Source organism: Pinus tabuliformis, chromosome 2_2, assembly GCF_031772625.1.
Source record: "Pinus tabuliformis cultivar Carrire ecotype Pingquan chromosome 2_2, CPIR1, whole genome shotgun sequence".
Taxonomy (NCBI): Eukaryota; Viridiplantae; Streptophyta; class Pinopsida; order Pinales; family Pinaceae; genus Pinus; species Pinus tabuliformis.
Genome location: NC_142300.1, coordinates 601,765,862 through 601,780,768, shown reverse-complemented (window position 1 = coordinate 601,780,768; position 14,907 = coordinate 601,765,862). Strand labels below are relative to the sequence as shown.

Here is a 14,907-nt window from a genome sequence, read left to right as displayed (position 1 = left end):
AAACACTTCGATTTATTTTTATTTTTATGTATGTGTTAGGTTAGTTTAGTTAGTTCTTTTTTTTATTTCATTTGTATTTTCGTTAGGAGCTAGGGTTAACGTATATATTTTTCTTTTTAAAGTTTCAAGTTCCATTTAAAGTTTTTCGATTCTTTTTATGATTTGATTTTATCTTTTCACTTTTTATTTTAACTTGTGATTTTAATTTTTATTTATTTTTCATTAAAAAACAACAAAAATCTAAAAAATTCTAAAAATTAAAAATCTAAAACATTTAAAAAAAAAAAAAAAAATCTAAAAAATAAATAAATTCTGGTGACTAAGGAATTAAAAGAAGATTTCTGCTTTCACTTAAAAAATTTAATGTGGCCTATGGCCCATTAAAATTTCAATTTATTAACCCCTTTGATTTACTTCGTCACATTAAAAGATTTTGATTTCTTCATTTAAGTTATGGCCTAAGGATTGATTAAAATTCTAATTTAAAGTTCCTTGGTCTTATTTGGTGATTAAATGCAATCTTCATGATTTTTCTATGGTCAAGGTGCAATAAATGTTTTAAATCATACTGGAGAAAGTTAATTAATTCTAGATCTGGGTCATTAATTAAAATTATTTTAAATCTAGAATCTCTTGCATATTGTAGTTTTGGGCGTTTACATTGATCACTCATGATTGTCACTATTCGTCACATATTGGAAAATTGTTCGGGATAACTTGTTTTTACTTATTCTACGGTTAATTGAACAAAAAGGCATTGGTCTATAATCATTTCTATCTTGTGGTCGTGTCTTGGTTACATTAGTGTTTAATCTATTAATCTAAGTTAATCAAGACTCATTTACATTCGTCAAGTTGTCCATCTTTAAGTCTCCTAGAGCCTATGTTCCACAGGCTACCCTCATTCATTCACCTTAGGGACTACCCCCCTTGACTTGTCTAGGAGAGAGTCTAAACGGAGTGATTAAGGATTAGAGTGACATCCCTTACTCTGAGCGTTGTCGCGGTGCCTAGACACTTTGTGTGACAACAGTGAGCACAATGCAAAGTTAGCAGCAGTGTAAAGAGGCACAATGCAGAGTCAGCAGTAGCACAATTACTTCAGTGACAATGCAGAGACTAGTAGTAGTCAGGACTCGGTGGACAGATGCATCATACTGAACACAGTTGATTCAGTATTTTGGAAGCTTTTCGATCGCAGATGTTGCAATTGCAGCATCAACAAATGAGAGGGAGTTGCAGTGCAAATGCAGTGTTGGCAGCAGTATGGCAGTGTCAGTAGCAGCACAAATGTAGCATCAGAGTTGCACAGTAGTTGGTGGGCAACAGCAGCCAAACATCAGCAGCGTAACGGAAATGATACAGGAACTCAATGTAGATCCTTCACTTTGCTTTGATGCTTTCCTTGAAACTCGATCCTTGAGTGTCTCTTTGATTAGATGCCCTTCTTAACTGTCACCTTAGCTCTGATACCATGTTGAGAAATCTAGGGCATTAGCATTAGGTAATTTCTCTTCTATTAGTAACTGCTTGTAAATTATTTTTGCTTCTTAAGGTTATAATCTTTTTCATTTTAGATTATTAGTATTCTTCTTCATCAAACAGTAACCAATGCATGAACATAAAATAGACAATAGACATCGAATGTAGGCTATGAGCCAAGGCCAAAACCTCTCACTCTTTGAGAGGAAAACCCGCACAAATTCTTCTTATATATTCAATTGATGAATACGAATACCAAGACCCTTAACCTATTACCCACTCCAAGGGCAAGACACACGTTCTCTAGTCAATCCTCTTCTTGACTCCTCTTCCACCAAGATCTTCATCATTGCCTTGATACCGAGATCTACATCACTGTCTTAACAACATTGTTTCCTTCACCGAGCCCTTATCGTTGAGATGATATTTCATCACAATAGTATCACCAACAAACTGTGGTTGCCTTTCTGCACTTGATGTGACACCGAGATAGAGAGACTCTTCACTGTAAGGTAGCACCTCGTTGTCCCTTCATTCATCCGAATTTCTTAACTGTGATTTGTCTTGCTGCCACTGTGATCTGAGCTTTAGAGGGATCTGATTTCCCTTCAATACTTTGTCATCCCAAACTGCCTTCTTATATGTTACTACCAATCCAAAATACAAAGAGACATTCGAACTATCTGTGGAGATCCGAACTGTGCAATGTAACTTCCATCCGAATTCAGAGTGAGATCCGAATTCTTATAGACTAAGATCAACCCTTATTGTCCCTTCATCTCTTCATTGTCCCTTCCATCGAACTTGTCTTCTGTAATACCCATCCGAAAAACTCAGAGAGATCCGAAAACTGCACTGTGGAAATGTGGATTGCCTACACGCTTATATATAGTCGTTTTCCCATCAATATAAGCCGACCTATCATTTCGAATAGATGTGTCTCTTTATAATGTGAGCCGGCATGAGTTCCTTATTCTTTCTTGAAGCCGACATGAGGAGGAGAACCGTGCTTGTCTTTGGAGGGCTATTTTATAGTTTATAGATTAGAATACATTTGACATTTGACTCTTTGACAAATCCTAAGGCTCTCAATGGGAGCCATTTAAAATAAACCTCTTGCTCATGAAACCCATGAAGCAAGGCATTACAATAATAATTTCATTTACTTCTTTTCATCATTTACAAAGATCATAATTACATGTCATTATGAAGACCGAACCTAGTTACACTTTTCAACAGACAGAGCATGCCCTAGAAGGGACTTTGAATTTTTGTGCATGGTAGGACAGAATGGAGGTTTTGTTAGATGATAATGGGGTTTTCAAATACATCAAGACTGGTATTCCTAAACCTCCTGCATCAGATGCACAACAGTTGACTCAATGAAGGAAGGACACTGCCAAAGCTAGGAGGATGATCCTAGAAGGAGTTAGAGACCATATTGTTCCAAATTTGCATGGGAAGGAGACAACATTCCAGATGTGGAAGGCCCTTACTAATCTGTTTGAAAGCAGTAGTGATGCTAGAAAACTTGCTTTGAAGGACAAATTGAGGAGCATTCGAATGGGAAAGAATGCACCCATTGTTACATATCTATCTAGGTTTGCTCATGTGAGGGATGAACTTGGAGGTGTTGTAGGGACAGTTCCACCAGCAGAACTTGTGAGCCTTGCTCTTTTTGGGCTTCACAAATTTTGGCATAGCTTCCAGGATGCAATCAATGGCAGAGATAAGCTCCTTGATTGGGAGAGACTGTGGCCAGATCTTGTGCAGGAAGAGATAAGGAGGAACACAAGGGATGGAGTCTCATCTGGGACAAAAGATGAGGAGAACTTTGCCTTAGTTGCCAAAGGGAAGGAATCCAAGGGCAAGAAGGCCCAAGGCAAGACTGAATCTAGTCAGAATGAAGGCAAAGAAAAGAAGGATCTTAACAAAATCAAGTGTTTGCATTGTCATGAGTTTGGACATTACATTACAAAATGTCCAAACAAGAAATCCAACAAGCATGATGCAGAAGCAACAAGACGAGAAGCACTCTCTTCTCTGTTTGAATTAGATTTCTCTTTGATAGCTTGCAGGGCAAGCTCAATTCAAGGTAGTGTGTGGTACATTGACTTAGGGGCCTCATTCCACATGACAGGGGATAAATAATTCTTCAGCAATTTGGAGGAGAAAGACAACAATTCCATATCGAGCTTGGAGTTGATGGCAGATACATGACCAAAGGAGTTGGTACAATGAACTTTAAGAGGGATTCTGATCCCCTTCTCCATCTCAAGAATGTGATATATGTTCCAGGATTGAGGAAAAACCTTGCCTTAGTAGCAGTCCTTGAAGACAAAGGGTATGGTGTAGTATTTAGCAAAGGGAAGGCCTACCTCAAGCATTTTGCTTCAGGACAAGTCAAGCAAATTGGTGTCCGGATCGAGAACCTCAACAAATCAGAGGTTGATGCATGCGCATCCTTGAGCAGCAACGCAGAGAGTTCTCAGAGTAGATATTTGGTTGTTGAGCGAGAGCATGATAGAGCTCTCAATATGGAGCCTCAGCAAGTATCTCAGTTTCAGTCTAAGCTAGTTGGCAATTAGGTTGACCAGTGTTGAAGAAAGTGTAACTAGGTCTAGTCTTCATAATGACATGTAATTATGACTGATGTAAATGATGTAATAAAGAGACTAAAAATATATATTTATTGTATTCCTTGCATCATGGGTTTCATGAGCAAGAAGTGTCACTTATAGGTCAAAGACTTCTTCTTGATGTCTTTAGGATTTGTCATAATTAAAGAGCTATTCTTGAGCCTATGTTCAATGTATACGAGTCCATAAAAAGTGTCTAACAACCCTCCAAAATGACAAGCACAATCCTCTTCACGTTCGCCAGCAAATGAATTAAATAGAAGTCATGTCGACTTGCAGAAGGAGACACATCGATTCACTCTGTCAGGTCGGCTAAATATGGAGTGCGAACCACTATATATACCTAGCTAGGGTATCCGCAAAATAGTGAGACAAAACTCGGACTTGTCTGAGATTTTCGGGTCTGTCACAGGGAAAAATTCGAATGGCTACAAGTCAGGGATCCGCATTACAGGAGTGAGGATCCTCTGCAATCTTCGGAAGAGTACACTCTCTGTGATCTGCACTAGAGTATAATTCAAATGGGTAATTACACTGACAACATTTATGTGTCTCAGCCATCTCATGATCACAGTCTTGGCATACTAAACGAAGTCATGATACATACGAATTGCAGTCTCTATCTCAAGATGAAGTAATGGTCTCGGTATATTTGCGATGAAGAGATACACATCCTACATACTCTTTAGGAACAGTCACAATCAAGGCGTAAGTGTGATGATGAGGATCTCGATGATCCCACAGAGACACACTCTGTATCATATTTTGGACGTAGTCATAATCTCGGCACAATGATTTCATGAAGATATAATTATGAAGTCAACATCATAATAAAAGATCTCGGTGCAGCTTCAGTATATAGATTTCATTGGTAGAGTGATGCTCTTTGTAATTGTAAAGTGATAATCTTAGTGAATGTACAGTGATGATCTCAGTAAATATACAGTTATCATATCAGTGAATGCACAGTAATGATCTCAATGATAGAACAGCTATGATGACCTCGGTGAAGCAGCAGTGATGGTGATACTCTCAGCAGTGACAAAAAAGAGGATTGATGTCTCGGTCTTGGAGTGGCATAATTAGGTCAAGGGTCACGGTCTTGGTATTCGTCAATGGGAATCTCTATAAGAAGAATTTCATGCAGGTTTTCCTCTCAAAGAGTGAGAGGTTTTGGCCCTCGCAGAAAGCCAACATCGTTTGCTCTTGTCTCTTTTGATTTTGGTAACTATTTGATGAACTAAGTAAACACACTCTAATAATAAGGAACGATTGCACTAATAAAAAAATGTTAAAGAACCTCACAAGTAGTTATCATGACAAGAAGAACCTCATTAACCTCATTTGCCCTAGATTCTTCAACCAGGTATCAGAGCTAAGGTTTAGAAGTCAAAGGAAGGGCAACAAAAGAGACATACAAGGATCAGTCTTCAAGAAGGGCATCAAAGCAAGGTTGAAGAGCTTTGTCAAGATTGAAGGATTAGTCTTCAACAACAGTCTACAACAACAATCATGAATCAGTCTACAATAGCAAGAACATTTGTCTCCACAATCATCATCAAAAGGCCACCAAGACCCTCATCAAATTGTATACAAATCAAGGTTATAAAAACCAAGCAAGGATCATCTCCTTGCCCTAGAAGAAGATCATTTGAGAAAGCAGCAAATCATCCTCAAAAGGAGCAACCTCTTCTATTGAGGAAAGACTCTCTCATTCAAAAGAAGGTCATCCAAGAAGAGGAACTAATATATCTTCTTGAACCATCATCAAAGCAATCAAGGTGAAGATTTCATCTTTAGATGACAAGTAAGTATCTTTTCAATTTATAAATTTGGTTAAATGACTTCATAATTGCAAGGACATCTATAGGTTGGATGGGTCATCAAGATTCCTTGCATGAAGAAGGAGGATAGACATAGTCCTCTAAGTAGTTGAAGTCATTACACATATCTCCTCTGAATTTATGGAAAGGGATACCTATGAAAGATCCCCTCACATAGCAATATTGGAGACATCAAAGTGATGTAGATGATAAACTCATTCTCTGAATGTGCAATGAAGAAGGTCACATGAAATCTGATCTACATGAAAGAAAAGGGTATCAAAGGATGTAGGATATCTTCATAAGGTCTCATCTACAAGATCTAGGAAGGAAGATAACCACCATTGATCTATAATGCACTAACATATAATCAAGGTAACAAATATCCATGGGATAAGAAAGTTACCTCACTCTACAACTTATGGTCTCTATGCTAAATAGAGAAAGACAAGTTGATGGCAAAAGTATTGAAGGTTAAAAGAACTCAACCATGTGCAGAAAGGAAAGGCAAGGTTGGTCCTCAAGCAAGACAAAATAAGTATAGCTAAGATTCAATGCTATGGAAAGATTTTGGAAGCTCATATCACCAGATAGATGGAGGAAGCTGAAGAAAAGGGCCAAGAAAAGAGGGAATAACAAATCTCTCCTACAAGTAAGATGGTATCCCTCACAAAAGGGTCCTATCATAAGCTTTTGTTATAAGATATGACAATGATGATAAGATGCATTGTGGCATCATGGAAGCATTAGAAACAAGAGCTCGTGACATCACCATGAGAATCATGCAGGACAAAATCCATGACAGACAAAACATGAAGGATATATCTCTTGGGAGCCTCAATGGATATTGAAGGAAAGGAAGGAGTCATCTAGGACAAGGCTCATCATACATCAAGTCAAAAAGGAAATATCTGCCAGTTGGGGATATACAAGATCCTCAAAATTCTCTAATGGAATCCTCATCGGAGGATTCACTAATCTAGAAAGAAAGCAAGTGTTTCAACAAGAACTCCAACTTATGGAATTCATGAGATGATGGTGTGATGACATGAAGTAGATCAAGGGATTGAAGATCTTTTCAATCAAAGAAGTTGTTGGAAGAAGCCTCAATGCCCTAAAGGTAAAATAAGGTATGCATGCTTGTGTTTAATATTACAATGTCATGTCGTATGGTTGCAAGTAACATGGATCATTGCTTCTATCTTAAGAAGCATGATCAAAAAAAATAGGATCTCCTCCTCTGAAAGGATGCAGGAAGGCATAAGTCGCACTAGATGAAATCAACATAATATGTCCTCATATGAAGTATGAGGTGGTTGGCTATAATGAAGAAACTCTTGTTGAAAGCTACTGAAAACGGAATGTGTGAGGAAGGAAGAGATCGAGAGATATGCAACCCTGATGAAGGCAATCAACATCCAAAATATCAAGAAGACTTGACTAGAAAATCTCCCAAAAAGATATGAAGACTCTAATGGAGATGTGTCAACATGTATGCAGGATGTCGATACCTACTAAAAAGATGTCATGATGAAGAGCCATCTCAGAAGGTACGATTTGATTTAATGCTATGTTTTGATTTCTTGAATAATATCTGGATGAGTTCATGTAGGGCTGCTAGAACAAGATTTGTAAGTACAATACAACCAACATTCATGCGGTGGATGGAAACTCCTGAAAGAAGCACGAAGAAGTAGCCATATGATGAAGGTTCCAGATATGTACCAAGAATGCCACTTTCCATTAAGAAAGGAATGACATGAAGGAATAAGAAGGAAAGTGATCGATGGTTGTTGCCCTACAAGGAAGAAGCTCAACTAAATTTCATGACATCAAGGAGAGAAGTTGATCAAGTTGTTGAAGGACCCACGAAGAAGAAGTTGTTGATGTATAGAAGAGTCCCTAACTAAGAGGGAGCTTTGACAAAGTTCCTGATTAAAAGGGAGCTTGGGCAAGAGGACAGATATTCTTTGAGGGCTGGGAAACCAAGATAAGAATAGTCCTTGAAGGTCATACTCAGTGAACACCCGGGTGGGTATGTACCTTGAGAGACAAGGATGAAGGTGTCTATAGTCATTGGTCTCGCCAAAATTGTGCTCTGATCTAATGAGAGATAGAGGTGTCAGTCAAGGCCTTGTTGTGGAAACAATGTTGGTTACTATGATGCTATACAGATGGGTTACCAATCTAATTCTTCTTACGAGAAATTCTTCAGATTGAGAATGACCAAGTACCATTATGAACACCTCCCTAGTTAAGAGGGAGTGTTGAAGAAAGTGTAACTAGGTTCGATCTTCATAATGACATGTAATTATGATTGATGTAAATGATGTAATAAAGAGAATAAAAATATATATTTATTGTATTCCTTGCATCATGGGTTTCATGAGCAAGAAGTGTCACTTATAGGTCAAAGACTTCTTCTTGATGTCTTTAGGATTTGTCATAATTAAAGAGCTCTTCTTGAGCCTATGTTTGATGTATACAAGTCTATAAAAAGTGTCTAACAACCCTCCAAAATGACAAGCACAATCCTCTTCACGTCGGCCAACAAATGAATTAAATAGAAGTCATGTCGGCTTGTAGAAGGAGACACATCGGTTCACTTTGTCAAGTCAGCTAAATATGGAGTGCAAACCACTATATATACCCAACTAGGGTATTCGCAAAACAGTGAGACAGAACTCGAACTTGTCTGAGATTTTTGGGTCTGTCATAGGGTGAAATCCGGATGGGTACAAGTCAGGGATCCACAACACAGGGATGAGGATCCTCTGCAATCTTTGGAAGAGTACACTCTCTGTGATCCGCACTACAGGAGTATAATTCTAATGGGTAATTACAGTGACAACACTTATGTGTGTCAACCATCTCATGATCACAATCTCGGCATACTAAACGAAGTCATGATACATACAAATCGCAGTCTCTGTCACAAGATGAAGTCATGGTCTCGGTATATTTGCGATGAAGAGATACACATCCTACATACTCTTTAGGAACAGTCACAATCAAGGCATAAGTGTGATGATAAGGATCTTGGTGATCCCACAAAGACACACTCTGTCTCATATTTTGGATGCAGTCATAATCTCGGCACAATGATTTCATGAAGATATAATTATGAAGTCATCATCATAATAAAAGATCTCGGTGCAGCTTCAGTATGTAGATTTCGTTGGTACAGTTATGATCTTTGTAATTGTATAGTGATAATCTTAGTGAATGTACAGTAATGATCTCAGTAAATATACACAGATCATATCAATGAATGCACAATAATGATCTCGATGATAGAGCAGCTTGATGACCTCGGTGAAGCAACAGTGATGGTGATAATCTCAGCAGTGACAAAGAAGAGGATTGATGTCTCGGTCTTGGAGTGGCTTAATTAGGTCAAGGGCCATGGTCTTGGTATTCGTCAATGGGAATCCCTATAAGAAGAATTTCATGTGGGTTTTCCTCTCAAAGAGTGAGAGGTTTGGGCCCTGGCAAAAAGCCAACATCGTGTGTTCTTGTCTCTTTTGATTTTGGTAACTATTTGACGAACAAAGTAAACACACTCTAATAATAAGGAACGATTGTGCTAATAAGAAAATGTTAAAGAACCTCACAAATAGTTATCATGACAAGAAGAACCTCATTTGCCCTAGATTCTTCAACAACCAACAGGATGATGATGAGGACCATAGCCTAGGGCAAGTGGAGGTAGCCACTCAGTTAGAGACATCCACTATAGGGAAATTTCAAGCCAAGTGGGTAGAGGATTTGATTAGGGAGCTCAAAAGAGAGTTGAATCTCCCAGCATCAAGACACAGACACCCAGGTACACAGGGTACATGGCACTTATGACTAAAGTGGTGAAATCGCAGAGCATGGCGGGAAAGAATAGGTCTTCAAAGCAGGGTTCGTAGAAGGAAGCAGAGAAGTCTTATAGTTCAGAGGGAGCAGCTGCAGTAGCGAAGAATTTGGTAAAGTTGAAGACAGATCCAGGTGGACAAGGTTCTTCCAAGAATCCCTTCCTCGCTAAGAGGGAGTGTTGAAAATATAGCAAGGAATGGCTTCTTTAACTTGTGCCTTGGTCAAGGATGCTAATTCGAATTCAGTCTCATAGTTACTTGAGTTCATTGTCAGTTGACATGTGTGATGTGGCCTATCACTGAGTTATTGTCAGTTAATTCGAGTTAGATGGCTTTCAGTGAGTTGTGGACTAGTTGATGGCTAAAATTAGCTATCTAGTGGAGTTAACTCTAGTTTTTGTCAGTTAACTGATCTCTAGTTCTAGAATAGAGATAGACATGAGTTTAGTTGAGTAGTTGACTTTGTGTTAACTCAACTTACTCTCAGTTAACAAGTAGCAGCTGCTAAATTTAGCCCTAGTAGGTCATGCAATTCAAATTGCCTATTGAGATTGAATGAAGGCACAAATGTATTTATTTATTGTACACAGGTTTTTGTGTGCAAGGCTTGAGGATTGAGCAGGGCCATTTCTCTTGGGAATTGCGCAATGAAATAGGAGAAATTCCTATTTTTTAGGAGCAGATTTGCACTAGGAAATAGGAGCTCCTATCAGGCCTTGTTTGACTAAGTGTTGGGCCACTCTGTAGAGAGTTGATCAGTATTGCAGGGAGCTTCAGGCTTGAAGAAGATTCTATGTAATAGATCAGATTGCTCAGTTGATTCAATACAAGCAAAAAGGGGTTTTTCCCAGTTGGGTTCCCCAGATAAATTTTGTGTTCTATATGATTGTGTTTCTATTCATTGTTTTCTTTCCACAAATTTTTGGTAGAGAAAGCTTGTGTCTTTTGTGATCAGTTTGCTCTCATTAGCAGTTGCAAAGTTTCAAGGATTTTCTACAAAGTAGGCCTTGTTTTAGGGTCAAAAAAGCCTATAAATAGGTCATCTCCTCACTTTGGGCAAGAAAAACAGCTGAGCAAGAGGAGTAATTCGGATCTGAGGTGGAGGCATTTAAAAAGGTTCGTACCTTATGAACTAAAGCAGCAAAAAGCAAGGAGTTAAGCAGCAAGTTTGAAAGATCTTTTTTTGTTTTGCTTAGTTCAATAAACAAAAAAAAAATTATAAAACTTTATTATTAAGCTAAAGTAATATGCTTCTTCAAAGGTCATAATATTTTTTTAGTAAGTTCAATAAAGTTTAATTTCTTTGTAATAATAATCTGCTTTGCTTCTTAATAGGTGGATCTTATAGCTGCTTAGCTAAGTCGGTCTCATGAATATTGTGGTCCTACTAAGATGAATCTTGTGGATCACACTTGCCACTAACACAAGTCTTTGAGCAATGTATGATATCTTGTTAGGTGTTGGATGCAATCTTGGAGCATTTTTTACCTACTACTAAAGTCAATGGAAAGAAATAAGATATAAATTTTTAAAATGCATCATATGGTTTGCAGCTAAACTTTGTAAACAGTAATGACATGAAATGAATGCAAGAAAAGATATTTTTGTATCAGAAACAAACCTTAGCAAGTATGATAATATAATCAGAATAACAGTTGCCACATGATGACCCATGCTCACTCCAAAGTCTGACCGCCTTGTTTCCCAGAACATCAATGCAAAAATACCATATGTATAAAATCCTGCTGTGTACATGTATAATGCTTTTAATTTTGTCCTGCAAGTCAGTACATTGCAGAATATCAACAGCTTTAATTGTACCAAAAATTTAGGACAATTACTCTTTAATTTATATAGCAATTACAACTAAAACAGAAGCTCCTTCAGACCAAACATAGACACCAAAGTAACTTTTGAGATAAAGGAAATCTTACTTCACTTTCTGATCTGGCCAGACCTGGGCCCCAGGTCCAACCCAAAAATTTCCTGTATTTGTGAACCATGGCTCATTGTATGTCACTGCTAGCGCTATAATCTCTGCGGATAAGTAATATATACATTTCCATGCAGACTCCTTGAACTTAATATGCCGTTTTTTGCATTCATCTTGCTCATCCTGAGATGCTCCTTTTGCAGAGCCTGGCACAAATCTTCTTGCTAATCGCTGCAACCAATTCAGCCATCATCAGCAGTTTCAACAGGAAAAACTTTTCCTTTTTGGAGGGAAATATGAAATTCAAATTTAAATAATTGGGGCCAAAATACTTTTCCTTTTTGGAGGCTGACTAGAAATTTAATATGTTCTTCCAAATGTTTTCCCAAATATTTAATATATACTTCCAAGTAATTAAATTAAAAATGCCATGAAGAATCCAATCACAATCTGCCCTCATTATCTTGTTTTGGGGACTTTGACCAAGTTTTGGGGCTTCATCTTTAAATGAACATATCATGAGGCATGCCACATATCATTAGAATCGGCATGACGAGAAGAATCAAATGAAGATGATTACTGAAGCAAATTCACTGATCTTCATCCAAAATCTTCAACAAGTGCAGGGCATCTAGGGCTTCTTAGCATCAATGACAACACCATTAACTCAAGGTTTTGACTTGAAAACTAAATCAAGATTTAGATCTGGAGAGTGATTATATGTTCCAAGCAAGAACCTATGGTTCTAAATGACCACAATTATGGTATGTGGGCACAAGACATGGCAACTCTATTAAAGAGTAAAGCACTTCGGCACTTTATAAAGACTACAATTCTAGATCCAAAAGATGATTAGCAAAAGTTCATCATTGATGAGAATGAGTGATTATATGTTCCAAGCAAGAACCTATGGTTCTAAATGACCGCAATTATGGTATGTGGGCACAAGACATGGCAACTCTATTAAAGAGTAAAGCACTTCGGCACTTTATAAAGACTACAATTCTAGATCCAAAAGATGATTAGAAAAAGTTCATCATTGATGAGAATAAGGAAGAGGCTATAGGAGTTATAGCAACCTACATCTCCAAGGAAATTTGCTTTCATACAAGAAAGATTGACTATCGAAATCAAGTTTGGAAGAAGATGAAAACTCTATTCAACAAGATCAATGAAAGTCAATTTATGAAGATTCAGAAAAAGTTGATCCTTCTCAATCCTCTCTCCTTTGCAAGGATTGAAGATTATTTGGCTCAGATCAAGAAGCTACAGTGGAAATTCGGTAAAGTCAAATTATGTATATTGAGAAAGAGTTGATTTAATCTTCTCCCCTTTTTAGGAATGAATATTATTTTACACTCGAGTCAAGGAGCTATGAATCATGATTGAAATTGGGTGAATGTGGAAAGGATTTTTCTAGAGAAGGATGGTCAATTTATAAAATTGATCTTGATGAATCTGAAGACACACTATGGTTTATTTTGTTCGACATTTCATGCTAGTTGGGGTTCCAAAAAAGAAGATAGTAATGGCTACACCTTTCATTCTTTTTGCGGTTTGCTAATTAGGGAACAAGAAAAGTTGCTTAAGAAACTTGAGAATAAGAAACAAGCCCATTTCCTTAAGGGTGAAGGTCAACCACTACGGATCATCATGATTTACCTAAGCTAAGGATAATCTTAAGGTCACATGAAGATATGGTACAGGGAAATAAAGCCTCCATCATTTCTCTCGTACCAAATTCAATGAATAGGAACAAAGGCGCAAATAGCAAAAATCATGAACATCGTTTTGAAAGTCAAATAGTGATTGGCTATCCTCAAGGCTAAGCGAAATTTCCTTAACAATTTGGTAGAAAACATGAACAAAGGAGCATACTCGATGGCTTCCAACCAGAGGATCTCAAAGCATGGGGAAAATAAGGATGAGAACATGGTGATTCAAATGATAAAAGCCATGGAAATTACGGATCAAGAACTAGCATGCAACAACACAGGAGTGAACATAGCTTTCTTTAGCATATGTTTTGTAAAACAATCAATATATTAGGTGTTTTTATGGGATTCATATTAGTAGATGCATTGAAAAAATTTGTCAAAAGACATTAGTAAACTCTATATAATGTTTTGGTTGAATGTGGACAGTCTTAATGTAGCTAACTTTATGTATGTATACCAAATGTTGTCAACCTTGCTGCAGAGATTTTTGATAATATAATATTTGCTTATTTGTTTTCAGGTATGTATTTTTCTACAAAGTCTTACGGCTAACACTTCTATGACTACAAATATATTTCAAACAACTTAGGTGTAGAGTCAATAGAACTTCATGCCATGAGGCCAAGGCTGTGAGGAGCACCCCCCCTCCTCAAATCCACTCCCGGAGCATGCTCTGCTCGAAAGCGCTAGGGGAGCGACCCATAGTTTTAAAAACGGCCGTTTCGAAACAGAAACGGCCGAGTTGGTCCATTCCATTGCCCTCCGGAGTGACTGGGTACAAAAAACGGCTCGGTTGGCCAAGTCATGGCTGACTCGGCCAACTTGGCCGTTTCCCGTACTAACTCGGCCGAGTCACAAACAGCGGCCCGTAACCCACTAAAACAGCGATTTAACATTATTTTAATGAAATTTTAAGGGGTTTGCTGATTGGTTTAGACTTCAAGGTGTTTTATGAATTAGCTAACTGTTATTTAGGGTCCATTTCCCCCTCTCAAACCCTATTTAACACACTCAAATGCTCTCTACTATTGATATGTTATTCAAATTTCATGGTAATGTTAAATTCTTAAAGTAAAAGTGACATTCTCCTTAATCTTCATTTTCATCCTTTTACTTAATTTTCATCCTTCATTTTCATCCTTTTACTTAAATTTTTAACATTACCATGAAATGACTCAGGATGTTTGAGAGTGGTTTCAGCGTCATTGGATTTCATATGGAGAAAGTAGAATTTTAGATTTCATTCAAAATCCAGCAGACTTATCAGTTTTTCAGGATTTCAGGATTGGAGGATTGCAATGTTTCCATTGAATTTTGTCATGTATTAGGGTATGGAACTCATATTTAATCAAGAGCACCAATCCCTCTATGTACCTTGATGTTAGTGACATTGGTTGTCGAACTCCTCTGGGATTCGCTCCCAAACCAGGAGCTTCTGAAAATGTCGCTCTC

General features: G+C 37.7%; 1 protein-coding gene across 5 annotated transcripts in view; it reads right to left on the bottom strand.

The window, feature by feature from the left end:
• Positions 1 to 14,907, bottom strand: part of LOC149194089 (ASC1-like protein) — a 95,866-nt gene that overhangs the window by 57,706 nt on the left and 23,253 nt on the right. For all 5 annotated transcript variants that reach the window (XM_089405029.1, XM_089405030.1, XM_089405028.1 and 2 more), the window contains 2 exons: positions 11,739 to 11,968; positions 11,426 to 11,581 (listed from right to left, as the gene is read on the bottom strand). In XM_089405029.1, the coding sequence (XP_089261155.1) occupies positions 11,426 to 11,581; positions 11,739 to 11,968 (386 nt within the window). The remainder of the gene's footprint in view (positions 1 to 11,425; positions 11,582 to 11,738; positions 11,969 to 14,907) is intronic.